General features: G+C 40.7%; 2 protein-coding genes across 2 annotated transcripts in view; both read right to left on the reverse strand.

Annotated features, from left to right (window-relative positions):
- QSOX2 (quiescin sulfhydryl oxidase 2) overlaps positions 1 to 10,741 on the reverse strand; it is a 40,964-nt gene extending 30,223 nt beyond the window's left edge. Inside the window, exons 1-2 of the mRNA XM_050926958.1 lie at positions 10,480 to 10,741; positions 1,463 to 1,563 (exon numbers count right to left, since the gene is read on the reverse strand). Coding sequence (XP_050782915.1) covers positions 1,463 to 1,563; positions 10,480 to 10,741 — 363 coding nt within the window. The remainder of the gene's footprint in view (positions 1 to 1,462; positions 1,564 to 10,479) is intronic.
- Positions 10,742 to 14,401: 3,660 nt separating this feature from the next.
- Positions 14,402 to 27,790, reverse strand: part of CCDC187 (coiled-coil domain containing 187) — an 84,303-nt gene continuing 70,914 nt past the window's right edge. Inside the window, exons 28-32 of the mRNA XM_050926954.1 lie at positions 23,652 to 26,647; positions 22,719 to 23,060; positions 21,999 to 22,142; positions 21,188 to 21,313; positions 14,402 to 20,661 (exon numbers count right to left, since the gene is read on the reverse strand). Of these exons, the coding sequence (XP_050782911.1) occupies positions 20,506 to 20,661; positions 21,188 to 21,313; positions 21,999 to 22,142; positions 22,719 to 23,060; positions 23,652 to 26,647 (3,764 nt within the window). The 3' untranslated portion in view covers positions 14,402 to 20,505. The remainder of the gene's footprint in view (positions 20,662 to 21,187; positions 21,314 to 21,998; positions 22,143 to 22,718; positions 23,061 to 23,651; positions 26,648 to 27,790) is intronic.

Consider the following 27,790-nt stretch of genomic DNA (forward strand, 5'->3'; position numbering starts at 1 on the left):
ATTCTGAAGAGGACATAGTAAATCTTCAAATATGCTAAGGGCTGTTATAAACAGGATAGTGATCAATTGTTTTTCATGTCCCCTGAAGGTAAGACAAGAAGCAATCAATCTGCAGCAAGAGGGCTAGGTTAGGTATTAGGATAAACTTTCTAACTATAAAGATAAGTAAGTACTGGAATCGGTTACCAATGGAGATTGTGGAATCCCCATCACCGGAGGTTTTGTTGGACAAACGCCTGTCAGGGATGGTCTAGATTGACGTTGTCCTGACTCAGCATGCGGGGCTGAACTAGATGACCTCTCAAGGTCCCTTCCAGCCCTATGTTTCTATGATTCCATGCTAAAGAATACTGCTCACACCCTAAATATTCTTAACTCCCTCTAGTGGTTAAAACAAAACACATAATGCAACATAACTTCTACCTATTTTAAAAAGCAGTACATACAGTGCTTTGGGAAGAAATGAGTCAGGTTTTCGTGTCACCACACAGTAAAAGAAAAAAAAAATCACTATTTTCCCCACCATCAGAAGAACAAATAGTTTTTATATTATAACACCTCTCTTCTGCCTTCTCACACTACAAACTTTTTATTGAGATTCTCCTTGTCTCCCATTTTATTCTCACATGGAATAAATGATGATGATGACGACAGACAACAGGGAAGATCAGTAGTATGACAAAAACAGAAGTTCATTTTCATCCTTAGATGCAAAATTTCCGTATTAAACACAGTTCCTGATTCTCTTGGCAAACAGTAGAAAGCATTTTTAAATTCAATTTAAGTGAACTGTGAAGTAAAAAGTTAAGAATGATAGGAGGCTAGTGAAGGATTGAGCCAAAAATTACAAAATTAACTAACACACAGTCCCTCATTAAATCAGCTACTTGATTCCATCTTTGTCCCTGATGTATCAGTTTTGAACTACTGGATTTACCCTCATGTCACTAACTGAAACAAAATGTGTAACTCTATTAATGTTGTTATAACATGTATATATATCTATATATGGATCTTTACATGTTTAACAGCTAACAAAAATATATTGCATCCAGATACCTTAGTGATGAGAGACACAAAAATGCTTTTAAGAATATATTGCTTCCTGGGCCATGTGTCTTATGTTTGAAAAATTATGATTGTCCTAAACACTGAATTAGAAGTCCAGCTGCTTCAGAGAATTGCAGCGTCTATTCCATTCTATTGATCAAGAGAGCCTGAAAGCATCTTTTATTATAATCACAAGAATCTTTGCAGAAGAAAAAGAAAGCACTCAAATCCAAGAAAAAGTACACAATATTCTGGGTAAATAAGTTTGCTCTGTTTTTAAGTACAGGTAGGAGGTTCAACAGCTGTAGTTTGGAACATGGAATAACAGAAACTGTTTGAGATTTAAAACAAGTATTTTTTTACAAAATGGAATGACCACCATTTGCCTGATGCTGTATATCGTGCTACTTACCCTAAAAGTTGGATAGTAGAGAATACCATATTCTTTACAGGTCTCATAGTTCTCTTCCTCCCCGCAATCCAGCACACCAATCCTGATGGCAGATTCCCAGTCTGAAAAGAAATAAAAAACACATTTACTTTTTGGTGCAGTGGTGACCAGGCATCTTATCTTAGGTCATGCTCCGGCTCCCATGAAAGTCAATGGCAAAACTCTCACCAACTTAAATGGGGTAGGATCAAATCATAGGTCTGTGCACATCTGTCCTACATTTGCACCCTCAATAATAATTTGGCTGACTAATTTTGAAGACCAACTAAAGATGACATCTACCACAAGGAGAGAAGTATTTTCAACAAATCTAAAGAAAAAGAAACTCAAAGCAAACAATTAGACTTCTCTCTAAGGCTGCTGGCATTTACTCAGTCCAAGTGGATGAAACAGGACACAACTCAACACTAACAAGTGGTACTGTATTCTCTGGTTTATCCTGTCAACTAAGCTCATTATTCAGTTAATTGTATTCTTCATGTCAGTTTTCAAAGATGAACATAATGGTCACCCATCTGCATGGCTTTCAGTTACATGGTTACATAGATGATGTATAATCTATCAGAGCTGATGGTAACATAGACCTGCTTCTTGCTGAACTTGTAACTTATTCAGAGGCTTACAAAATGGTGAAATGCCTAATTAAAACACAAAGCTCACATTCTGATTAATGAAGGTGTTCCTAGGTGTAAGTGTTGTCCAAGGGCATGCTGGATGCAACTGGAAAATATCTGAGCAAATACAGCACCATGAAGATTAACTGGGGTGTAGTTTCAAGATTTGTAAAGAGTTTTATTGAGAATAACTACAAATATTTAGAATGAGAAATCGCTTGAAACATTCTTACACAAACCATTTTGATGAGAGAACCTTTGGAGGCCTTTAATAGTTTGTTTCTTTCCCCCTTTATTGGTATTTTAAAGTAATATGGTGAAGTACCTGCTGCCAGTAAACATTTAAATGTATTAAGCTTCATTGCTAAGAGATACCTGTGCATTGCACAGAAAAATATTCAATCTTTTAAAAATAAAAGTTCTGTTGCAACTCCCACTTCCCAACAAACTGTCTTCCCTACTTACGTAGAGTAATAAGAGGAAACAAAGGAACATTAAATGTCCCTAACTAACCCAGAGAAGTTTGGAAAACAGCCATGACAACTGGACATCCTCAAGGAGGGAGCTTCAAAAGCCAGCCCTCAGCACTGAAAAGGTCCCATCTCCAGCATGTCCTCCCCCCGCAACAGGAAACAAGAAATAGGGGGTGTCACTTTCCTTGCTGTACCATCAGTTTTATCATTCTTTAGTGGCCTTTAAAGAAACGTGTTTCTTGTTGGAGGCCAAAGATAAAAGGCTTGACATTTGGAAAAGGATCATCATCACTCATTTTCATTACACATTTTGTTGTGTGATAGAATACGCTTATTAGGGATGAGTGAACTGGCTCAGATAAATTAATACCATTGTCCCTCAAAATTTTCATCCAAAACTTCATTCAGATATTTTTAAAGACGTTAGTCTGACCTATTTCCCCTATTGTTTTTGCCCACGTATATCCTCCAGGGATCGTGAAGTGTAAATTCCAAAATGCTGCAAATCAAGCTGTTCTTGTGAGATTTTCAACTCAATTTTGCAGCTCCAAGTAGGTCGGATATTTCACACAGGCATCCAAGCTCTTGGAGCCTTTGGTACTCAAACACACTGCTGACATTTAAGTCTTATGCCCCGGTGTGGTACTAAAGCAAACGGATACATTCACATTGCCAGCTTTGCATCAAGAACTTTAGAATTGTCAGTATTTTTTTGTCCCAGAGTTCTAAACTTAGCAAGCATAAGAAGAGCTAGGTAACTTTTACTGTAATTAGTGCAACCTTAATGTCATGTCAAAATTGCTAGACTGTGAACAAAATAAATGGATATAGCCAAAAAAATTGTTTGTACACAACTTAATAGGATGTAGTCTCTCTTTGGCATTGACAGAGGAATTCTTACAGCAGTATCATAACTCATGGCATTTTCCAGAAGGATTTGTTTATAACTAATTCCATTCTATTTTCATCTGGCAGACTACAACAACAGTTTTAACAGACAGCCTCAAATATTGTTTTGTAGGCTCAAACTGGATTGTTCGTGCAGTATTCTCACATCACACCAAAATGTGTCTGACAAAAAGCGCCAATGCTTGCTGTCCTCAGGACAACAGAGACTTAAAAAGGACTTTCCATTCAGTGTGTCAAAAAAGGTGAGGTCGGGAAAGTTATGGTCTTAATAACTGCCTCTCCCAAAGTTAATTTCTAGGCAGAAGAAATGACTGCTGTTGCAATTCCTTACCCAATTAAATGCATGCAGAAGTGGTACAAGTTTTTAGTACTCTGCACTGAAGGTCTACAGCATAGCTTACAAAACTTAGAATCAATGGTATATAATTGTTCACACACTTCTTGCAAGAATTCTAAATCTTTCTATCCTGGTAAAATTATCATCTAGCTCTGAGAAAAAGCAATAATATGTACAGGAAATAGTTTCTTTTTGTCATCAGGTACTGACCGTTAGATTGAAGACCAATCTGAAATAGTCTAATCTCTGGATACTTCCTATGTTGGGAGTCAGGAATAAAGTCCCTCTTTATAGAAGCAGAAAGCTATTGCTCACTTCTCCTAAAAGAATAACTTGTATAATATTGCTGACTTAGAATAGCTGATATATTCCACATCTGCAGATCAATATTTTCAGCATAACAATGTGCTCACCAAGCTATTCCTTCTATAAGAATAAAGCATTTGTTTTATTATTATGAAGTTAGAGTATCCATCTACGAATAATCAGGGATTTTCATTAGTAATAACGCATAACACAGTATGAAGGACAAAAGGAGAGAAAACTTTAAAATGTCTGCATCATGATCAATAAGCAAAATCATAGTGACATTTCATGCCATGTTGTGCAATCAGTTTAATCTGACTAGCTTCAGTAGGTAATTTCAAACCCTAATAAAAACAAGATCATACAAATTGCACTGGAACAACAGATCACATCATTCTGAATTCTCAAATTGCATATAACTAAACTAATGTAGTTAATACTATCATCCAGCTGGTGTAACAGATGGCAACCATACATTTATTTGAGGAAAAAAACATTTTAGGAAATATTCACCATGAAGAGCTGTATTAATGTTTATTATCCCAGTTTCACAGTGAAACAGCTCAATGAGATAAGATACAGTAATATGCCTTCCTTCTTGCTGTCCTATACTGCTATATTTCACAAAAAGAAGTTGTGGACTGCAAGCATCCATCTGCAGGAGATACTGGATTTTATCTTACAAGTTATTTTTCCGCGTAGGTGTGGAGAGGAAGCTAAGGCTCTCCCTCCCTCTTCCCAAAAGTAAACAATAAGGTCATGTACTTAACAGGGCTTATAATATTTTAAAAGCAATTCACAGCTGGACACAGTTTTACAAGGTTTGGTGGTCACACCACACATTTTACAGAAATAGAGCTTCAGGACTTGATGAGGGTGGAAAGCAATTTACAGCTCAGGTTCTGCTAGCATCATTCTCTCTCATTTCCAAAAAAAATCTGTCTATACTAAGCAAAGAAATGGTGCTTTCATAGTCATGCTAGAAATGTCTGTCAAGTGTGGTGCTGGTAGAACCGCATCTGGTGTCTGATCATTTCTGAACACTGCTGTAGCTAGCAAAGTTCTCCAAATGTAGACAAGACTTGTCTGTACAGTTGTTCTTGGATGCATAAGAATACAGGAATTTTCTTTTTAAGCCACTCCCTACTACACTAGTATGTCGAAAGAAAATCCTCAAGTAGTTACTTTAAAATACTGAAAGAAGAATCCAAACAGCTTTGGCAGAAGTTGAAGATACATCTGTCACTATTAATGCTAGTGTCTTTGGGAGTTTTTTCTTTTACGAATTCCTGTGAATTAACAAACTCCTTTAATTTAAAAATGTACTAAAGTTAAATTTGCCTCTGCATCAAAGGACATGAAAATTTCATTACGTTCAAAACTTGATCGACATTTCTATGCCAGGCTGCTTTTGAAATTTAGCATGACCTTTGTTTTTCTTTGAAAGAACTCCTGCATTTTTATCAGGAAGGATGGGGCAGCTGATTGAGAATTTCAGTTGTGGTGAACATGCCGACAGCTGAACAGGCGCCAGCAGTAACTATAAGCATCCTAGAGCAGATGGACGTATTCACAGGAACACAAAAGATATAACAGTCTATTTTATCAAATAAAATGCAAAATTAAAAAAAAAAGTTTGGCTTCATGGTATCTGTCTCATTCAACTTTTACTACTCCTCCTCTCTTTTCCACCTGCCTTGATCCCCCCTACACACAATGAACAGAAGCACTATAAGCCTAATGCAAATAGCCTACTTTACAACAATGCAAGCCTATCACTAGCTAAATACTTGGGTTAAAGAGCACCAGCTGGGACGCATGCAGTTTAGCATTCACTTCTGTTAAAAGAGCCTTTAGTTTTCTAAGGGAAGTGAAACCCATGCTTCTGTTCACCTCTGTAACATGCAGCCTAAATGGTACACATTTCATTTGCAGTGGCATTGCAGCCTACAACACTACTGCATATTAGATTTTAAAGTGATATTGGTATTACCAGAAAAGCCCATATAGATTTCAATGAATGCAGAATGAAAAATAGTACCAAAGTTTTCCAACGCTGCGGTACTAAAGAGTTAAAAATTTAACATGCCACATCTCACATGCCAAATTTAGTCCAGTGCTTCCAAAGTAACAGCAATACTATACTTGGCTATATATTTAAATATACTGGAAATTGTTCAAAAAATGAAAGTTAGGGATATCAATGGAAAACAATTGCTGATATAGATTACGTTGGAGGATCTCTTAAGTATCTCATGTGTATCCTAAAATGTGTGAAAAAGGAAATCCAGTAAAATTATTTAAACGAAGACTATTCCAGCCTCCCTTAGAGATCTCTGCAAATATAAAAATACAAACAACAAAAAATTCAAAAGCTGGTCAAATTGACTGTATTTAGATGAAACCTATAAATATTCTAAAGTATCCAACATATCAACATCAAAACATTGCTAAAGAGGGAACACCTTTTCACAAACCTTCTTCTCTTATATACTACTGGCATTGCAGTATTCTCCATTAAGAATTTTTAGTAACAGATAAGAGAGACATTGCAGGGCTTCCCTTTATTAGTATTTCCTAATGATCAGGTGTAGAACTAGCGTGAAAGTCTATTCCTGAACTATACAGCTTCTCCTGAAAAGGTGTTCATTTAAGAAACAAGAAGGAAGACAGAAGTGCCAACTTTGGAAGCAGTGGGTACAGGGTTTTCTAGTTATCTTTGCACTGAGAACTATTATGTAAAATTCCAGCCCCAAAGCAAATTTTACAGACAAGTTTTAATTGCTTTTAAAAAACAGCAATAGTAAACTTAAATAGAGCAGCAGTCCTGTTTTAATATCAAGTATTTTAGCAACTAGGCACCATCAGGACCAACTCCAAAATTAATTTGAATGTTTATTTTGATGGAAGAGTAGATAGCTAAATGAAAATGTAAGTTTTGATGCTCCATCAGTGTATGTGGCATTGCATAAAACAGCCCTAACCAACTGCACTGTTAGTAGTGCCCCTTTTGGTCTGACAAATTGCTAATGCAACAAAGTCTGCCAATCACAAAAAAGTAAATCTTTTAGGGGATAATTTTCAGATGTGGCTAGAAGCACAAATCCCTCCTCCCACAAGGTGCTCCCCACAACCCTGCAGTTGGTCACAATAATATAAATAAAGTTTCAACAAAGGTCTAATCCTAGGAGTGCTGAGTTGAACTCTATGGCTGTATTTGCAAAGAGATGCCAGCTCTGATGCATTTAAAGCAAAAAGCCTCTTTCAAAACTAATAATTGGAACCCATACGGTGCTGAGTTAAGCACAGGCAATGGATCCAAATAAGATGTTTCATTAAAATCAGAATTTCCACAAGAGAACAAAGGTATCTTTCCTTACAAGTCCCAACATGCATAGATTTCTCTGGAAATCACCCCATTTTGCTATTAAGAGTTGGAAGATCCTCTCTATTCTAGAGAGGCAAGCTTCCACCATCTCTCCTCAAATTCCTCTTCAAACCACATTTCTACCATTCAGTCCATCAAGCTTAATGCACCGCCCACGTAGGGTGACCAGACATCCCGATAAAATGAGGACTGTCCTGATATTTGTCCCACGTCTGATCTGGACTCAATCTGTCCCGATATTTCACACTCTAATTTGTTTGTTTGGGTTTTTTTGCTCCGCCAGTGACACCCCCTCCCCCGCCATGTGTCCCGATATTTTCTTCCTCTCATCTGGTCACCCTAAGCTCAGGTAGTTTTCTTTTTATAAAGGTATTTGCATTTGATTGGTCATCAGTAATGTCATATTGGATTGAAAGCAGCTTGTGGCAGCGATCTCTTCCGGTGTATATTCTCTATGGCTCTGGATGACTGTCAGTGCTAGCTCAACAAGTAAAAATAGTAAAATAATAATATCTTAAGTGACTAAATACACATCACACCTAGGGAAAGGGGTTACAAAACTTTTCTGGCACACAAATCAAATACCTATTATTACAAAATGATTCCGTCATGACTATTACATGACTGCTGGCACATGGTGCAGTCTCGCACCACACACAGAATGTCCGCCTATTTTCCCATTGTTATTCTTATCCAACACTCCCTTTCGGAATTAGGCATTTATTTTTGCTTTGTGCTGGGACCTGAGTATCTGTATTAACTGTAAGAGCACAGAAGCGAGAGATAGCACTTTTAGCAGCCACACTGTGTAAGAGTCACTGTTCCAGAAGGCCACAAGTGAAAATTCATTACAGTGTCAAGTAATATGCAAGAAACACATTGAATGTGCTGCATATGGACCCACCCTGCAGATTAGCCACCAGTGCTGTCTCAAACTGGGCTAAGGTTCATTCATTTACCCAGTCGGTTCTCAAATGTGTCTTTCAATTCATGTTAAGGGAAAGGCAAACTCATGTCAAGGATGATATAAATCTTGTGGCTGGTGATCCAGGAAGCCAGACTGCTGATGAAAAATTCAAGTGTTCTGGACTGGAGAAGTTTAAAATGTTGCTGAAAAAGTTATTAGTAAGAAAATATACATTTTAACTATAAGCAATGATAGCTATTTTTACATAAAATTAACAAGGTGCCATGCTGATATATAAAAATAATAAAAGGAAATTGTTAACACAACACCCAAAAGAAAGCCAGGCACTTTTCATTAATTAAATATTATACATTCATTAATGGGATCAGAAAGTTCATTCCTGGGGGGTATCACCTGAGTGAAAACCTATAGTCAATATAGGACTATAGCATTTCATAATAAGGAAATAAAGGTGCCTTCTCAAGACATACATGCTTAGATTGTTAACAGGAATTTACTACAGTTGACATATCATTTGACAAAATTCTGTCCTATTCAGGTTCTTAGGTGGTGCCCATCATCAGGGTACCTGAGCACTAAATCCCCATGCCCCCGAGATTTTGGCTTACAATTAGTTTGGATTTTACAGTACTTAATTCTTTTCTATCTTCATTTCTCTATACAGCTCTATGCAAGTGTTCAGTCTTCCTTTCTATATTAATGCTTAAGTTAAGTGACTGCAGTACAGCTCAAACTATTATTTTGTTATTTGTTTAGCTCTTAAAATAGGGAAAGCACTTTACAAAACATACAGCAGATGCAGTGCCTGGAAGCGTTTACAACAGGGGTAGGCAACCTATGGCACGGGTGCCGAAGGCGGCACGCGAGCTGCTTTTCAGCAGCACTCACACTGCCCGGGTCCTGGCCACCAGTCTGGGGGGCTCTGGATTTTAGTTTAATTTTAAATGAAGCTTCTTAAACATTTTAAAACCCTTATTTACTTTACATACAACAATAGTTTAGTTATATATTATAGACTTATAGAAAGACCTTCTAAAAACATTAAAATATATGACTGGCATGTGAAACCTTAAATTAGAGTGAATAAATGAAGACTCAGCACAGCACTTCTGAAGGGTTGCCAACCCCTGGTTTACAATCTAAATATACCACACATGCTGTTAGGGCTGCCACTTGTACACTGTGAAGCACGTGGATACTGGATATTTGCACATACACAACACCCCACCAGTGGAATTCGCTTCTGCATGACAGTGAAAGCACCGATTCTTTTCTTCTTTTTCTTCTGAACTTAATTTGAAAATATTTTTCATTATTTCTACTGTTGTTGCCATTTATCACATATTGCTCGTTTCTGGGCAGATCTTTGATAAAGTGACAAGTGTTCTGCAAATCAACAAGTAAATAAAATAAAGTGGGGGCAAACGGGGATTTGGGGTTTAATGTTGAGGTAGGTCCTGATGCCCTTGTCCAGGGTTCTGCTGGGGGGTGTGCAGCCCCTACAAGCGAGGCAGATGGAAGTTGGACAGCTTAGGGGAGTTTGCTATGGGGACTGGATTGGTGATGGGATGGCGGTGGCTGCCATGCTGTAAATTGCTTTGAGATCTACCAACCAAAACCAGCTCTCTCCCTGCAGAGTCATATTTTGACAGCTGCTCATGACGGTGGCGAGCTGTGTGAATGGGGGTGGTGGGGGCGGTAGGATCATAAGGGGGACACCCCATGACTTTACACCTCCCAAAGCACAGATCTCACGGGCAGGGCAAAGCTGATGTGGGTGGAGGGGCTGGGAGGGTCCAAGGGTGGGGGGAGTAGGAGAGGCTGAAATCTTCCCTCAGATGTGCAGCCAGGGCCAAGTGCTGCAGTGGGGGCGAGGAGGCAGGAGGGGGGGGATCTACCTGCACAACCCCAGCCAGAGCCTGCACGCGAGAGGCAGGGCAGAGGGGCACGTCCCCGGCCTAGGCGGTGCGGAGGAGGCCGGGCTGGGCTCCCCGGGGAAGGGGTCGGGGGCTCCCGGACTCACCTTTCACGTCCCCGGCCAGGGCCCGCCAGGTCGGGGCGAAGCCGATGCAGTGGCCGCACGACGAGCTGTAGAACTGCAGCACCCAGGCGGCCGAGGAGTTGAGCAGCGCCCGGCGCACGGTGCCCGCCTCCAGCACGGTCAGCGGGTCCTCCCCGGGCCGGTACAGCCGCGCCGCCTCCCCGCCCAGCCCGGCCGCCGCCACCAGCCCCAGCAGCAGCAGCGGGGCCGAGGCGCAGCCGCCGCCCGCACCGCCCGCCGCCATGTTGGGAGCCCGGCCGCCGCTCGCCCTAGCAACAGGCCGGCCCTGGAGACGGGCCTAGGCCAGCAACCGGCACCCGGCTGGGCAGGGCACGCAGGAGGGGCGGGGGCAGCGAGACGCGCCCCCCAGGCCTCCCGCACTGCCACGCCCCTCGGATGAGGGGAGTCACTCCGAATTAGCGCCCCCTCCTGTGCGCATTTCACACGCACGACAGATAAGGGGGGAGTCCCCCCGAATCAGCCCTCCCTGCGGACTTCTGCACTGACTGTCCCACAGATGAGGGGGCGTCACCCCGAATCAGACCCCACCTATCCACACGGCATGGCCCCGCAGATGTGGGGGGTCAGCCAGAATCAGCATCCCCCAATCATTATGTAACCCAGACATCAGCATTGCCAGCCCCAAGCCTTCAAAAATCAAGGGATATGCTACATAATACATTTGGGGTTCTGTTTCTTTGCCTCCTGGCTTTCAAGCCTTTAGGGGATTCTGCTTTTGAGCCTTTCTCTGCAGCCACGACGTCTGGAAACTTACTGGCTTTTTCATTTACTTGACAGCCACGAGTTGCACCTAATCATGGTATTCCAGGAGCTGGGACTTTAAGAAAAATGCCAAATATTCATGAGACTCGAGATAAGATTCTGAGAATTGCCTCCAAGTGAGGGAGAGTCACTCAAAGAAACTCACTCCAATGAGGAAGTCATCCCCAAAATGGAGAGTGCACCCCAAAACAATCACTCAAATGAGGGGAGACCCTGCAAAATGAGAACAGGTATCCCCCTGAAAACAGAGAGATGCTACCCTGAGAATTGTCCCCCACCAAAAAAATTGCATCTTGTGCCCTCAATGAAGCTGTCCTGTCTGCCCTAAATGAAGGAACGCTCCATACAAACGAAGTGGAGTCTACTCTCCCAAAAGCAGCTGAGTTTCTCCCTTACACTGGTGAGACTCAGAAGAACTGTAAAATGTTGCATGGAAACACACACAGCCAAAACTTGCATCATAAAGGGAGTGCTGCTTTAAAAGTATCGCATTCTTATAATTCCCCAGCTGAAAAAAATTTCCCCATACACACACTTCAAAATGGGGCAGAATTCCCTGCTCCCAAATTAGGATCTGTCCTAATTTGTGGTGGCTACAGCCACAGTTGTCACTGGGCTACTCAGTGGCCCGGAAAAGCTTGACAATCAGCATTCCAGACACTTTCTCTTCTACCTCAGATGTTCTCCCATTCATATTCAGTCACTCCTTCAGCATTTCCATACCCTGGGGGCTCTGTGTGTGGGGTGTCTTAGGGCTGTCTGCACCTGCCCACCCCTGTACAGGCACAATTTTCCAGGGTCTGTTCTGCCCCCATGCGCCCCCTTATACAATCAGAGGAGCGTAAAGGGAGTCACAGTTAAGAACCCCACAGTGGCTGGACTAGTGTGTCCATTGGTAATAATAGCTAAGATTTTTTTTTTTTTGCATATTCTAAAGACTGACCTTGTTTTCCAAGGAAATTATTGCCTATACAATAACTATAACAAGAGATATTGTCATGAAAGTTCAGGAGAATGAACAAACACCAGAAACATGTCTATAGTTTTTTTAAAAAATTAAACATTTATTATGAAAATAAAAGTTTTTAACTTCATGACATTTCTTCCTGGCTCATGGAGAAAAACAGTTTAAAACTGTGTCTGTGAGGAGCTGAGATCAATCCTACTAAGAATCATATTTTAAACTGTAGAACTCAGCAGGAGAGAGACACTAATGGGACTACTTCCTCCAGCTTCCATCCAGGATACACCACACGGTCCATTGTCTACGGCCAAGCTCTGAGATACAACCGTATTTGCTCCAATCCCTCAGACAGAGATAAACACCTACCAGAGCTCCATCAAGCATTCTTAAAATTACAATACCCACCTGCTGAAGTGAAAAAACAGATTGACAGAGCCAGAAGAGTACCCAGAAGCCACCTACTACAGGACAGGCCCAACAAAGAAAATAACAGAACGCCACTAGCCATCACCTACGGCCCCCAACTAAAACCTCTCCAGCGCATCATCAAAGATCTGCAACCTATCCTTAAAGATGATCTCTCACTCTCACAGATCTTGGGAGATAGGCCAGTCCTCGCTTATAGACAGCCTCCCAACCTGAAGCAAATACTCACCAGCAACCGCACACCATACAACATAAACACTAACCCAGGAGCCTATCCTTGCAACAAAGCCCGATGCCAGCTCTGTCCACATATGTGTTCAAGTGACACCATCATAGGACCTAATCACATCAGCCACAGCATCAGGGGCTCGTGCAATGTACATTGGCCAAACCGGACAGTCTCTACGCAAAAGAATAAATGAACACAAATCTGACATCAGGAATCATAACATTCAAAAACCAGTGGCAGAACACTTCAGCCTCTCTAACCACTCAGTGACAGACTTGAAGATGGCAATTTTGCAACAAAAAGCTTCAAAAACAGACTCCAAAGAAAGAACAGGAGTACTTGTGGCACCTTAGAGACTAACAAATTTATTTCAGCATGAGCTTTCGTGAGCTACAGCTGCATCCAAAGAAGTGAGCTGTAGCTCACGAAAGCTCATGCTGAAATAAATTTGTTAGTTTCTAAGGTGCCACAAGTACTCCTGTTCTTTTTGTGGATACAGACTACCACGGCTGCTACTCCAAAAGACTCCAAAGAGAGAACAATGAACTCGAATTAATATGCAAATTAGATACAATTAACTCAGACTTAAACAGAGACTGGGAATGGTTGGGTCATTACACTAATTGAATCTATTTTCCTATGTTAAGTTCTCCTCACACCTTCTATGGGTCATCTTAATTATCACTTCAAAAGTTTTTTTCTCCTGCTGATGATAGCTCATCTCAACTGATTAGACTCTTCCTGTTGGTATGCATACTTCCACCTTTTCATGTTCTCTGTATGTTTAAATATCTTCTGTCTGCGTGTTCCATTCTATGCATCCGAAGAAGCTCACGAAAGCTCATGCTGAAATAAATGTGTTAGTCTCTAAGGTGCCACAGGTACTCCTGTTCTTTTTAATGGGACTACAGTACTTCAAAATTCTTTCAGCACACAGGGCATGATAAAAAGGCTGACGAGAACTCCCCACGTTCTAAAGAGGACTTTTGAAATACTGTCCTTTTAAAGTCAGGTTGGTTATGAGCTAGTAATGCATTTCTAACACCTTCTGTAGCAGTAGCGAGCATACCAAAGCCTCCTTTCATTTGTAGATGTAGGATTAAGGATTTTCATTACATTACCAAAGAGAGAGAAAGAGAGAATGTTCCCCAGAGGGAGAATTCAAAGGACTCTAAGAACTCTCGTAGATTCAAATAAAGAATGAAGTCACCCAAAACCCATTCTTACTTTTGCTTTTTAGGGTACAGACAAATTCACCTCTCAATACTTCAGGGTAAAATAGTAAATATATGAGGCCAGATTCTTATCTCAATTACACCAGAGTAAATTCAAATAATGGAAACTACTTCCATGATAACTTACTTTGCATTTACACTGATGTCAATGTCCACATGCTGTCTATAGCGCAGATTAGAACCTTACAAATACATAACATAAAATAAACAAATAATGCTGAACTGAGAATCAGAGGCCAGATTCTGCCATCTTTATTTATGCAGAGTAGCACTTACACAAATGCAACTCATGAATAAATGTGTAGAATTGGGTTGTCTGTTTGGATTTGTCTGTATGCTTTTGATTTGGTGCATGCAATGTCCTTTGACTGGATATTTGGTAAGGGAATGTATTTTAATTGCAGCAAAAAAGTGAAGCAAAGTGAAATGGACCAGATGAAAGAATGGGGAATAACATGGCTGAAAACATATGGCTCTGCAAGCTGTGTAAATGCAAGAAAACTATGGATGCTGACTCTGCAATAAAATGACCCTTTCAGCAGATAGGCAGTTTGTTGCAGAACCCTGAGGGCTTGTCTACATGAGGAAACTGGATGGCAGAACTATAGTGGCATAATTATAATGCTGTAGCTATGCCAGTATAACTCCTCATGTGGACACACTATTCTGGAAAAAAGTGATTTTGCTCCAGAACAGTGTCCACATGGAGGGGAGGGACGATATCAACATTGCTATAGTGGTATAATTATACCACTATAGTGCTGCTGGTCAATTTCCCTGTATAGTCAAGCCAAAAGAATAAAAAAACCAACAACTTTGGGTAAAATTCACAGAGGACCAATCCAAGGGCCTATACATCCTATTTTGCGGGCATAGACCTTGGGCTGGGCTCTGTGGCTGCTTCTAAAGGGTGGAATTCGCTCCTGTGCAAACTACAGAAATGCCAGGAAGGAGGAGAATAACTAATAGAAATGAGCTTCATTCCTTCGACCTTCCACTGCTTCTGAAACTTCTCATACAACCAGCTCAGGTGTGTACTTGTGAATCTAATCCCCACTGTGTTAGGGCTAATAGGGATAGCGATTCTCAGTCCAGTCACAAATTCCTTGTGCATATTTGAAAGTGTTCTTTACACGATTATTATTATTTGTTATCGTAAAGACTCAAGGCTCTAATCCTGGGCCATTGTTCTAGCTGGTGTACAAACAGAACAGACAGTCCCTGCCCCAAAGAGTTTACAATCTAAGCATAAGACAGAAAATAACAGAAGAATACAGATGGACCAACAAGCAGTACAGGAAACAATAAGACAATATTGGTCGGTGTGATAGGCAGGGGTCTCAGCACACCAGGTGCCTTAACCCTGTCAGTTTTTTTGTAGTCTGTTTGTTGGCAAGGAAGATAATGAGTTGGTTTTGCAGATGTTTACAGGGAGTTTCTCCCAAGCATGAGGGGCAGCGTAGGAGAAAGCATGAAGGTGGACAGTGGAGAACGGCATTATGGGCCGACTGGAAGTTAAACATTGTTCAACACTGAAGTTTCACCATCACCGAAATAGAAATGAGCAAAAGTTCTTGGGATGTCAGATACTTTTTTGCATTTGGCTAGATCTATATTTTGAGAACAAATTTCCATATAGCCCTTTTTGCTATATATTAGTTGTTTGTAGCTGCTGTACCTTAAATATTCAACAGGTCAAATTCAGAGATAACATCAATGCTGGCATCACCCCTTGATTTATCCTTTACTTTCCTGTTAATTGTTTCACCTGCTAGTCACTTCTTTGCCACCCCTTAGCAATCTATGTTCCTTTACATCTACTTACAGAATTGTAACTTACGCCCCTCTTTATGTCATCTTTTAATTTGATCCAAAGAATTGTCTGACTCTATTTTTATTGTATATCCAATGCAACAAAATGAGATTGTTTCAATAGTGGAGTCTAAATTAATCAGAATCTCCTAGTTGCTGCTAACGAGGAATTTAAATCGGTGATGTTTAAGGTATTTTAGAATGCATTTTATTCAGAAGAAGAATTGTTAAATGTGTGAGACTGAAAGAGATGGATTACAGGAAAATTAAATGTAGGGTTTAACTGAGAAATAATCATTTTCTATGAACGATAATGACTTCTCTTGAGGCTAGTATCAAGATTTATTGACCCAGGAGGTTAATATTGATCAAAACCAAGGCAAGCAAAATATTAGACCTTGAAATAAAGTAATCTTGATATTGAAGTCTTGCCACTGCCTGAACAGGTCAATATATCTGGGTGCCAAAGTCTAAGGCTTTGTACACATAATGGTGGAGGATATTAAACATGTCTGACATGTTCTGTGTATAAACTTTTTATTCCCATCAAGCAGCAGTTACTTTATAGCTTTGTCCTTCCTCTATATATAGCTATCCTGCAAAGGTTCAGGCTTCACTTAGGTTCCTGATTGCTGCTGTAAACGGTCATCTCTCTCAAGTGTAACACACAGGCCTGCAATCTGAATACTCTAAAATAAACCAAGCCCTTGAGGCACTCATTCAAGTATATAAATTATACTCAAAAAACACTTCTTTATTGCTAACTGTATAACAGGAATCTTGATGATGCTGGTACTAAATAATAAGAAAGTAAACTTTGAGAAAACTCTGTTCTTCAATATATAGATGTGTTACTGTACCCAACAATTTGGCTGTAAAACCAGGGCAGGAGCAAACTGTCCCAGTCAGCTAGATGGGTTATTAACTCACAGAGTGCTAAGAGATGGAGTTTGAGCCAGCACTCTGGTCACTATTAGCACCAATTAGGTTCCTCCAGAGAAAGCCTGGCTAGTCAGGGGTGTGCTGATTACTAGGCTAGACTGGGGTTAGGAAGTTAAGGTGTGAAGTAGCAGGGAAGTAGTTTAAAAAGAGCACAGGAAGGAGGTGCTTGGGGGAGGAAGGGAAGTGTATAGCCAACCAGCACTGGGTAGGGTAAAGGGAAAGCTCTTCTCCCTCTGTCAAAAGGGGATGATGATTCTGTGACACTGTAAATAGAATTGCTGCATGAGGCTGTAAGGGTGGTGGTGGTCATTGTTATAACACAAATAAAATACACAACAGTGGTTACAAACCAGAGGTGTCAAAGCCATTTGTGCAGGAAGACAAGCATGGAAGGCCAAACCCTGTTGTACTGACAATAAGAAAACCTTGTTGTTGGAACAAAAAGCTGAATTACCATGAGGATAAAAATAGGAAAAAATAACCTCCCCAAAAGGGCAGAGGGCATGCAACACTGCACCCTGGGTGGGTCGCTGGCATCAGGGAGTGAACCTGGGAAACCAAAGCATGAGCCTCTTCTACCTAAGTTAAAAGGCCCTGTACTGTTAGCCAAGGCTGTAGCAGACTCAGCAACTTCTATATGTGGTCCAGTTGCAACTAGCTAGGACTGAAGGCCATGTGGTTTACCATCACATTTATTGTAGCATTAACATTCTTCCAAGCTGCCTCACTTTGTCAGAAACGACTCAGGGACACTCATCCCTCAGCCAGATGTTCAAAATGGGATTCAAAATGTTCAGCACACATAGCTGCTTCTCTTCTTCCTCTGTCCCTCCTTTTTCCATATCAGGAGGAGGGATAGCTCAGTGGTTTGAGCATTGGCCTGCTTGAACCCAGGGTTGTGAGCTCAATCCTTGAGGGGGCCATTTAGGGATATTGGGCAAAAATCTGTTGGATGATTTAATTGGGAATTGGTCATGCTTTGAGCAGGGGGTTGGCCTCCTGAGGTCCCTTCCAATCCTGATAGGCTTCTGTTAGAGCCTTCACCCTCAAGAGTTTTAAATTCAATAGGTACAAAGGGCAGAGATCAGGTTACTGTGGTGACAGGAAAGGGTAGCTGGTCCCAAAGCTTGTTTCTACAGTAGAGAATCTAAACCCTGTAACTGAACCAGTAGGATGGCATGCATGTAAACAGGAATGGTGTCAGAGTCCATGACAGCCATCTTGTTGTGGTTGCAAGTACTATCCTGCACTCACACATAGCTCTCTAGTAAAAAATTGCAATGTATTTCCCTCTTGGTATTTATCGAACAGTTCCCATCAAAGCTTCCCAAAGCAGTGGCTTGTGGGAGCTTTAGCAACTCTTTCTGTGTACCAACAGAATCGTTGGGGAAATACCTGATGCCTTCCGGGATGAGGGTGGGAGGGCAGTTTGCAGTGCTGGGGTTATTACATCAGCACTTGCTGTCTACAGTAGCACTGCATTGGAGGAGAGTGACGTGATGGTTAGCCTTTTTTGGAGCCAGTGCAACCCAGACACTGGGGTGAACACCTGTGCATTGCTGATATCAATTCTGGCTTGGGCACTTTTAACTGAGAGCTCCATTAGTGGTACGTTAAGAATGAGAATTTAAACACGAGAAAGTCCAGCCAACTCCTTAGCTGGCATAATTTGACATCTTCACTGTAGTCAGTGCAGCAATGCTGATTCACACCAGCTAAGGATCTGGCCTAGAATGTGTGTTTCTGTGGTAGTGCCTCTACTTGTACCCCACGACATGCTAATTTCACCAGAACTGTCTGACTAATAGAATATATTTTAATATTGCGGCTGAATGTCAGAACTGCCCATTCCACTATTTGCTTTACTTCGGGACTGAATCTGCAAAGACTTTCACACATGCTAACTTATGCAATGTGAACAGTCTCCGTGAGTGCAAAAGGACTATAACGTATAATGTTACAGACATGCACAAATCTTTGCCCACATCTGCAAGCTCTTTTCATGTTATGGATGTACAATTCCTAGCACAATGGGACTTTAATCTCTTATTGGTGCCGCTAGGCACTATTGTGATACAAATGGGTAACTAATAAAATAATATAAATGTATTGACATATGGTATTCAGTGTGATGTGATGAAAATAGTTAAAAAAGAAAGGTTTTATTTAAGTTGTTCAGAAGCCTAACAAATCAATATGAAAACTGCAGTATGAAGTATCTATATTTAAAAATATAAACACAAAATACATTTGCATTACATCTTGACCAACAATACCAAATCTTAAATATTGTGCCTTAAATATAAACAGTTACATATAATTTATATCAAATTAATTATCTTGATTCCCTGAATGAGTAGGATTTAATAAATCGACTGAACTAATTATTTAATTCCTCAGTTTTAAGCCGTTTCTGTATATTGGTAACTTAAATAAAATACCAATTAACATATCATATACAAACAAATCAGACGCCTAGTCTCTAGTGGCCAATGTTTGTTTAAAACAGTAACAAAGTCATTGGTCTTCTCTGAATATGAAAAAAATGCAAGTACAGGGCACACATGGAAACCTTATCTGGATAATCTGGATCAAGAAATGTGATCATTCTATTTTCCTCCTCTACTTCCTCAGTTTCCCAATTTTGCCCATTCCAAGGCAAGTCGTACATGCTCAGCATACATTCTTTTTAGGGGAATTATAATAATTCAAACAAACTCACATGTGCTAAATGCATACCAAAGACCTAATTATTTTCATAAATATATACAGCATTCATCAAACTGGGCTGCTGATAGGAAGTATCCCATATAAAGTGCATCACAGTGTACAGACAATTGGTATGTGTCTTATTTACATAAGAGCACAGACATTAAAACAGAAGTACCTACTTGGTCATTTGCCTACCCCAGCCAGCGCAGGATCATTCTGTACAGTATGTTCTTGCTCCAGTCTAGTTTTGCTTTCTCCAATTTAATCTTAACTATCTCAAGAAACTGAGGGGTTTAGCACAACCAGCAGAGGGCACAGCATGGTTCTAAGGCACATGAGCAGTACGGTGAGATATTAGTGCAGAGAGCAGGCATCGTGGTATCAAATGGGAATGAAATCCATTCCACCTGCATAAATCCTGAGAAATTAGGGAGAGCTTGGAGGGGGTTAGGGAGATCAAATCCACTTCCACAATCCAGGGACAGAGTGAAGAGCTGCTGCTGAGCCCCTCCGTAGCTGCTGCTGCTGCAACTCCAGCCTTTAGGCTGCCACAATGACCACAGCCTCTCTCTAGGTATGTAGGGGGTCACTGGATCTGCCTTACCACAGATGTGGGTGGCCCCTCCTTTGGGCTGACCCCTTCTTGGCCTTTTGAAGCAGAATATGTGGGGCTGCCATGAAGACATTATCTACAGTGCATAAGGGGTGTGTGGTATTTTTTCATCCCTATGAGTCAATTGTTTGCACCCTTTTCACTGTGAACATGAACATATAACTTAGCCAGGAGATGCTGGTATTGGACGCAAAGTTCAGAATGAAAATTCTTAAGCATATGCTTATGGAACCATTGCACTGAAACTCACAGAGCTGAAAACCTCCACCACTGTGGGCTCTAAGAGAAACATCTAATCAGAAGTTCTTTTGAGAGAGATCTTTTTAAGAACTCCTATTGTATCAAGGACCAAGCTGTCAAAAATGTCTTCAGTTACTCTCATCTTCACAGCTAATTCATCCTCAGCATAGTCAGTCCACTGAGATTCTTCTTTGTGGAGCTCCTGAATCTAAAAATATAGCATAGACATAAATGTTGACATCTAAAAAACCGGCTTGATCTTGCAAGATGCTGAGCAGTTGGTCTCCTATTCAGAAAAGCTAGTTTGCACGTTACCTTAAGCACATGAGTAGTTTCTGTGAAGTCTATTGGAGAAGTCACATGCTTAAACACTTGTTTAAAGTCTTTGCTGGCGCAAGGCCGTGGTGCTCAGAACCTTGCAGGATTGAGCCCAGTGAGCAGACTTAATTTTGCGTTCAAACAGAAAGCTAAATAAAATGAACTAATTCAAGGCCAAAATTTAGGAGTCTTTGAGTAACTGCAATTCCCATTGAAAGCAACCACTGGAACATGCAATCAAATCCATCCCCTGAGCCTTAATGCTTTGCCAGTGCTGGATTATTATTGTAAATATAAAGACAGGAGAGTCATAACATTCAACACGTTATTTTAAGTAGATGTATGTCTGTCACAAGAGTCCATGAGGATTGTAGATTTAATATAGATTATATATAAAACATCTCCATTATGCTTACCAGAATTAGATCCACTCGGTCCCTTTTACAATTTCCATACTTGGTCATATTAAGGAGTTTCCTCTTCATCTCCAAGCTGTTCATTTCCAAGTTCATTATCTTAATAATTTCTCCCTGAATAAATGACTTTGAAATAAATAAAAAATAAACTAAACTATAAGGCTATGCATAAAAGATTTGTCACTGATGTGGAAGTTGCAAATGAGAAATGTTGATTTGATCTGTGAAATTGAAATTCAAAATCTGGAAATGTCCCAGAGTTTGTGGGTTTGGTGTGTGATGTGCTGAATCCTGGGTTTGGGCTTAAGGTCATCATTACTGAAAAATACATTTTTAAAGTGAGAATACTTTAAAGGCTACACCTCTGATTATAGCTGCCTAAGATTTAAAAGCAGCAAAGAGTCCTGCGGCACCTTATAGACTAACAGACGTATTGGAGCATGAGCTTTCGTGGGTGAATACCCACTTCGTAGGATGTATGAGATTTAGATTTAAGAGATTTAGAGGCCCAATTCCCATTTCTTTTAACATAAAAACATCTCCAGGCTGTAGAATATGTGCCTGCAGCTTAACGATTCATAATTAAATGGCTTTATAAGTCTATGTGCTAGGGGGATTTTTGGATTAGCTGCCCACCTCACTTTACTTTTATGCATGCATTTCAGATCAACCCTCTCTATCACCACCAGTGTTATGCTCTTATCACTCTGCTTGCCCAAGTGTTGTACATTTCCTTACCATTTTACTCATCACACATTCAGATCTCTACACTGACTTTCAGAATTGTGCCCTTTAAATCCCCATGACGTACTTTGACCTCACTGATATCTGTGTTTCTGCAAGTATGTCTGTAATAGCGAGAATCCAAATTTTCTTTGAGCCACGGAAGAGGATTTGGATTTGCTGTCACCTGATATTCTGCGTGTAGCAGCTCGTGAGTTAAATCAAAGATAACCTGGAACAAAAAGGAAACAGAATAGCAAAATCAATTGAATCTGCTACTGCTATTTTTTCAAAAGTTAATTTAAGGCTGGTGAAAGGGGCCAGACTGGCAGCCCTGGAGTCTCCAGACTCAGTGCAAGATTCCCATACACAATTACATTGCTGACATCTCTAAAGTGCGTATGATTATGCCACCCTCTAGTGGCCAGAATCTAAAGAACCTATGAACCCTAATACTAGTCGCGATCTGCACAGCACTATCCGAGCACCTACTCTGCAAGTATGAATGGTTTAGGCATTGCTGCTGTTTTACATGTAATAGTGAACAGGAGGGACTGAAAATCATGTTGGTTTTGTGTGTCCCAATGGACAGCAACAAAATAGTTGTCTCAGATCAGTGCAATCTATATTTTATTTCACAATAGCATAATAAAAATAATGTATTAACTCTTCATTTTTCTGTATCTGTTTTGGTCTCCCTTTGCTATAGCCGGTACAGTTAGATTGAAGTTAGGTTCTCCTTAAAAAACAGTTTTCATTTTTAAAAAACTGGAAATATTAAAAACCACAGCTAACGCTTTAAAAATACCTGATTGTAAATCCTCTTGCTTTCTGCTTCCAGATCGTCATCTGAGATGTCATTACATTCAAAATCCTTTGGCACATTGATCCTCCTAGAATTTGAACAAATGTTTTGAGGAGTCCATAGTTCATCTACTGCACATGCAGACAGTATCTTAACATGTGAACTATTATGTGGTACCACCAGAGGAACCTCCATTGTTTTCTTCCAAGGAGCTGAGTGCCAGTGATCTAATCTATGCTGAGTTTGCCTTTGAGTTTTTATTTCCTTAGTATGTTGGATAGAATTGACCTGATCAAAATCTTCAGAGCTTCCAAAAACACCAGCATCGAGGATCTTACTAAGGAACTTGAAGGAAAAAAAAAAGAAAAGAAAAAATCCATTGCATTTACATTTGTATTTTTTCACAATTTTAAGAGGTATTCAGTTTGCTAATATTTAAAGAGCCATTTAAGCTTAACAGCTAAGAGCCAGATTTCAGTATAACTGACCCCCAAGCAGATGTATGTTAATGCTGCACAAAAGTTTTAACTGTAACTGTCTTAGGCTTCACGCACAACCCACCACACCCACACACCTTTGCTGATTGCAGGGGTGCTCTGCATATGATGGAGTTACTCTACGATGGGTCAGAATGAGCATGGTCTATGCAAGAATCACGCTGAGCATGTCCCTTGATCCTTAAGTGCCTCTCTGGAATGCCCCTCCCTGGGCAGAGCATTACCTCAGAGGTTGGAAGGGAGCCAGACTCAGGATTCCCTCGCACATTCCCAAACAGAATTTGGACTTAATTGTTGTTCTCTTGACATTATATAACTTACTGGTGGCAAAAAAAACAACTTGACAAGCACAAAGGTCTGCCTGCAGATACCCAACGGCAGGATCAAGGCCTAAAGAGATATATCTAAAAGACAAAGAAACTCCTGAGTCTATACTTACTGGCAAAGTGCCTTGAGGAATCTCAGAAGATAAGTGAAACATCGTGTCTGCCTTAGCTCCTTGTTTCCTTTTAATTTTCTTATATTCTTTCACTGCATCATCTACAAATTTAGTTACAATTTTTTCTGCTACTGTTTGTGCTGTGTGAGGCCCATGAATGCTAAGTGTGTCAAAGTCACACAGTAAGACATCCAAAACTTCAGCTGATCGCTCTGATAAGCTAGTGCTGTGATTGCCTTCTTTTTTTAGGCCTTTAACATGATTCCGCAGTTCTCTTTCAAAGGCACTTCTATATTTGTGTTCGGTTGTATCCGAAAATGCACTTAAAGTGTCATACAAAAGTTTTTTTGTGAGCTCACTTGAGATATCATCAGCCAGTTTCTTTCTTTCTTGGTCTTTCAACAAGCAACTAATATGTTTGCTCTTGTTTACTTCTTCTGTGTTACTGTCTTTATTTCTCATTGGAAGCACACCTTCTGTATTTGTCTCCTTCTTTATCTGTGTTAGCTTCGTTGTTTCCTCCTCTAATTCTAAACATACAAAGTCAGCTTGACAAATGAACGCATTGGACATATACTGCTCATCGGTAGGAAACAGTCCTTTGTGTTCTTTTCCTGATGGCATGCACGTGTGCGATCTAGACTTGTCTTCTTTCAGTGCTGAACCCCGTGCACTGTATGTGTCTTCAGGTTTCTGCTCTGTATATCCTGTTCCCTGCTGGTTATCATCAGCATGTTTGTAGTCCCCCCTGGATGACCCATCATCAGAGAATGAGTCTTCATCCCTGGCGTAATCAGAACTCTTTTCATTATCCTCCAAGAGATGTGAAATTTGATCAGGTCTGACAAAGATGCCAAAATATTTAGCGCACACGAAGTATTTCACTCCTCCATAAGTTCCATCATGATCACCTTCTGGTTTGTCAAGTGCCACGCCAGCCCAAGAGCCTTCATCGAAAGAGGTATACCCCTTGAACATCAGCGTACCTGGCTGGATGTGCTTCACTAATACTCTGTCTCCAACTTCAAATGATGATAATGGGTCGTCATGATCTTCCTGAGCTTTGGACAGCGTTAAAAATGGCTTGCTTTGTTTCTTTAAATGTTCTGGCCTTTTAATGGTTTGACCTGAAGAAGTGGGACTTGACATACAGAGTGAGCCTAATGGCTGCAGTGTTGTCTCGTTTTCCGCTGTCACATGTTCTAACAAGTCCTCCTTTCCACCTGAAATAATTTCTTTACCCCAACAACCTCCAGAGAAAGTCCCGTCCTGAGCTGAAAAAACATCCATTAACCCTGAAGATGGCGGGAGCAATTCTTCAGGCACAGCGCTATCACCTAATGAGGGTAACTCATCTGTTTGTCCTGACACATCTTCATTCAGAGAATAGTGTGAATCTCTCCTCTCGGAGAAGGTCACTTGTTCTGGTGGAGAAGGAAAGTCTTCTGTGCTGAAGCTAATATCCTCACTTTTTATCCCACCTATCTCTTCCGGGGGTGTGGGAAGGTCCTCACTGTACAATGACAAATCCTTTTTATTAGATGATGGTAAATCAACACTTCCATAGGATAGCACTTCGTCAACAGGAGACAGTATTTCTGACAAGGTATCTTCATCAATAGGAGGCAGAACCTCATCACTGATAAAAATAATTTCATCTTCACTCTCAGAAAGGCAGCGTCTTGCTTGTGGCAACTGCTTTTTGGAGGCGATAGAACAAGGCGGCACCATCTCAGGTTTCTTGAAGGTTTGTCCTTCTCTTGCTGAGTTATTTTGATTTTGTGCAGCCACCCTCTGAAAGGTTTGTGTGTCAAACGAACTGACTTCTGCTTCTATAGGAGCCTCTTCAGAACTTATGGGCACTGATAAGTGTGGCGATGCAATTTCGTTTGGTTTGTTGGATATGTGTCCTTCAGTTAAAAGTTCTGCCTGATTAGTTTTAGCTTCCTCTAAACCTGACAAGTCTCTGGAAGCTAGTGAAGAGTCTACAGGAAACAATGGCATTTGTTCATTTGTCATGGATTTTTTAGGTGGAAGCAATACACAGTTATTGAACTGCTCAGGAACAGCATCTAGATGCTTCAGGGAACTTTCGGATGGAAACCACATGAACGCTACTTTACTCTGACCAACAGATAAATCATAACTTTCACCATCCTTTTCAGCTTTGCTAGTTGAAGAACCCTGTTGTTCAAAGGTCTCCTCAGTACAAAAGTCATCATTATACAATAAGGAGCTGGATGATGAAGCTGAATGCTGCTCAGATTTTCCCTGAGAGGGGATCTTGTTTACACTGCAGTTTTCTGAGCAAGGCAGTAGAGCTGAAGCTTCCAAGTACGGCTTGCTCCTTCCATTATCAGTGTTATTGAACTGAAAGGAAAATAGTTCTTCTCTCCCTGAGGCACTTAGCGTTGGCTTTTCGCTGTTTGAGGAAGTGACAGAATGTGATTCATAAGCATACTCATATTCTGAAACATCTCCAAGATGTTTTTCAGAGCCATGAAAGAGCGATGAGGCCTCACAACTGCAATCATCGTGGGGCATTTGTTCATCACATATATCACTGGATAATAATTCATTTCTGTCACTTACTGCTATCTGTGCCTTTGTCGAAGGGTTAGGAAACACAGCAGCAGCATCACCACCACATAGCTGTTGCTGGATGGTAAACTCCTCAGGAAGGCTGATATCTGTGTCCTCAGCTTCTAATTCAGAGTCTGAAACAGAGCTTTCTGAGACATTGATCCGAACTGCAGTCGCTTTATGAAATTCAGGGAGGGAGTGGTATGAGTTTACGCTCTCACATCTCAGAGAGGAGTCGTGTGATTCAGTGGATGATACTGTGGACCCTAGTCCCTCTGAACATGTTTTCAAAGCATGCTCTTCATCAGAGGGATCACACAGATCATTGTCCACATGCTTAATCAACTGGTTGTCCTCAGCGGGATTTTTCTCATATGGTGCAGATACTTTCACTTCTTCATTGACTGGAACATCTGCCAAAATCAGTGATCATGACAGTCATTTAGTTTTATTTTAAATGGTTACTGTCAAGTACTTGAGCCTTCAAATCCTGCAATCCTTTCCTCCTAGGACCTTTCCTCCCTTACTTCAATCAGGCTCGATCTGGGAGTGCCTGTGGGGAGCCAGCTGCAGGACTTGGGCCTAGTCTCTTTCTCTTTTCATTCTGCTGTTTGCAAGAATCTTTTAGAAATTTGCAAATAACATTTCTCGCCCTCCAGGTATTAACTTTGTCCATCTGGCAAATACTGATTTTTTTATATAATATACATGTAATACTTTCCTACTCAAGCTACACCTTCTATTCACAGTTGTATTTTTCATTTCAAAGTCAATAACACTAACTGTGCAGTCAAGGCAAGCACCATTTTTAATATCATATTGTGCATAAATTTAAAATAGGCCAGATAACACTGAAGAGCTAATTAATGTAAATAGTTAGCAAATATAATAACCTCCAGTACGGTTAATCAGAAGAGTTTAAATTCAGGACTTTCACCACCAAAGCATAGACCTCTATCATTTGAGCTAAAGGAGTAATTTCACTACCTGGTAGCAATAGTAGACTGTTATCTTTTATGAGGACTGGCTGCTAAAGGGGGTTGTGACTCATCTGTGAGTGTTTTTGTGATGTATCTCACACTAGTAATTAAAAGAGTTAACTAGAGACAGAGCAATTAATTCACCTGGTTGCACCTCTTCCTTCTTATTTATTGGTATTAAACCCAGCTGGGGAAGGAACTGTGTGGGGAACAACAAAGGAGGAAGCCCAGATGAGAAGGAGGCTGCTGGGAGAGAGGGGAAGAACTCTGCAGTCCATGTCTAGTTGGTAGAGAGTAAAGGAAGGACTTAGAGAGAGGCAGATGCGCAGCAAGCTTAGGAAGGGGCTGTGGGAAAGCACCTGGAAAAAGGCCAAGGTAGGATGAAATCCAAGAAGACAGCACATCTTAGCTGCTCACCACAAGGTCCCTGCCTGAACTGGAACCCAAAGTACAGGGAGGATCCGGGGTCCCTTCTGGTCTACTGGATAGAGTGGTATGGAAACACCCTGACACAAGGGAAGAAGGACTATTGAGTTTAGAGCTAGACCTGCAGGGAGAAAGCCCTGGGAGACATCA

Source organism: Gopherus flavomarginatus, chromosome 17 (assembly GCF_025201925.1).
Source record: "Gopherus flavomarginatus isolate rGopFla2 chromosome 17, rGopFla2.mat.asm, whole genome shotgun sequence".
NCBI lineage: Eukaryota > Metazoa > Chordata > Testudines > Testudinidae > Gopherus > Gopherus flavomarginatus.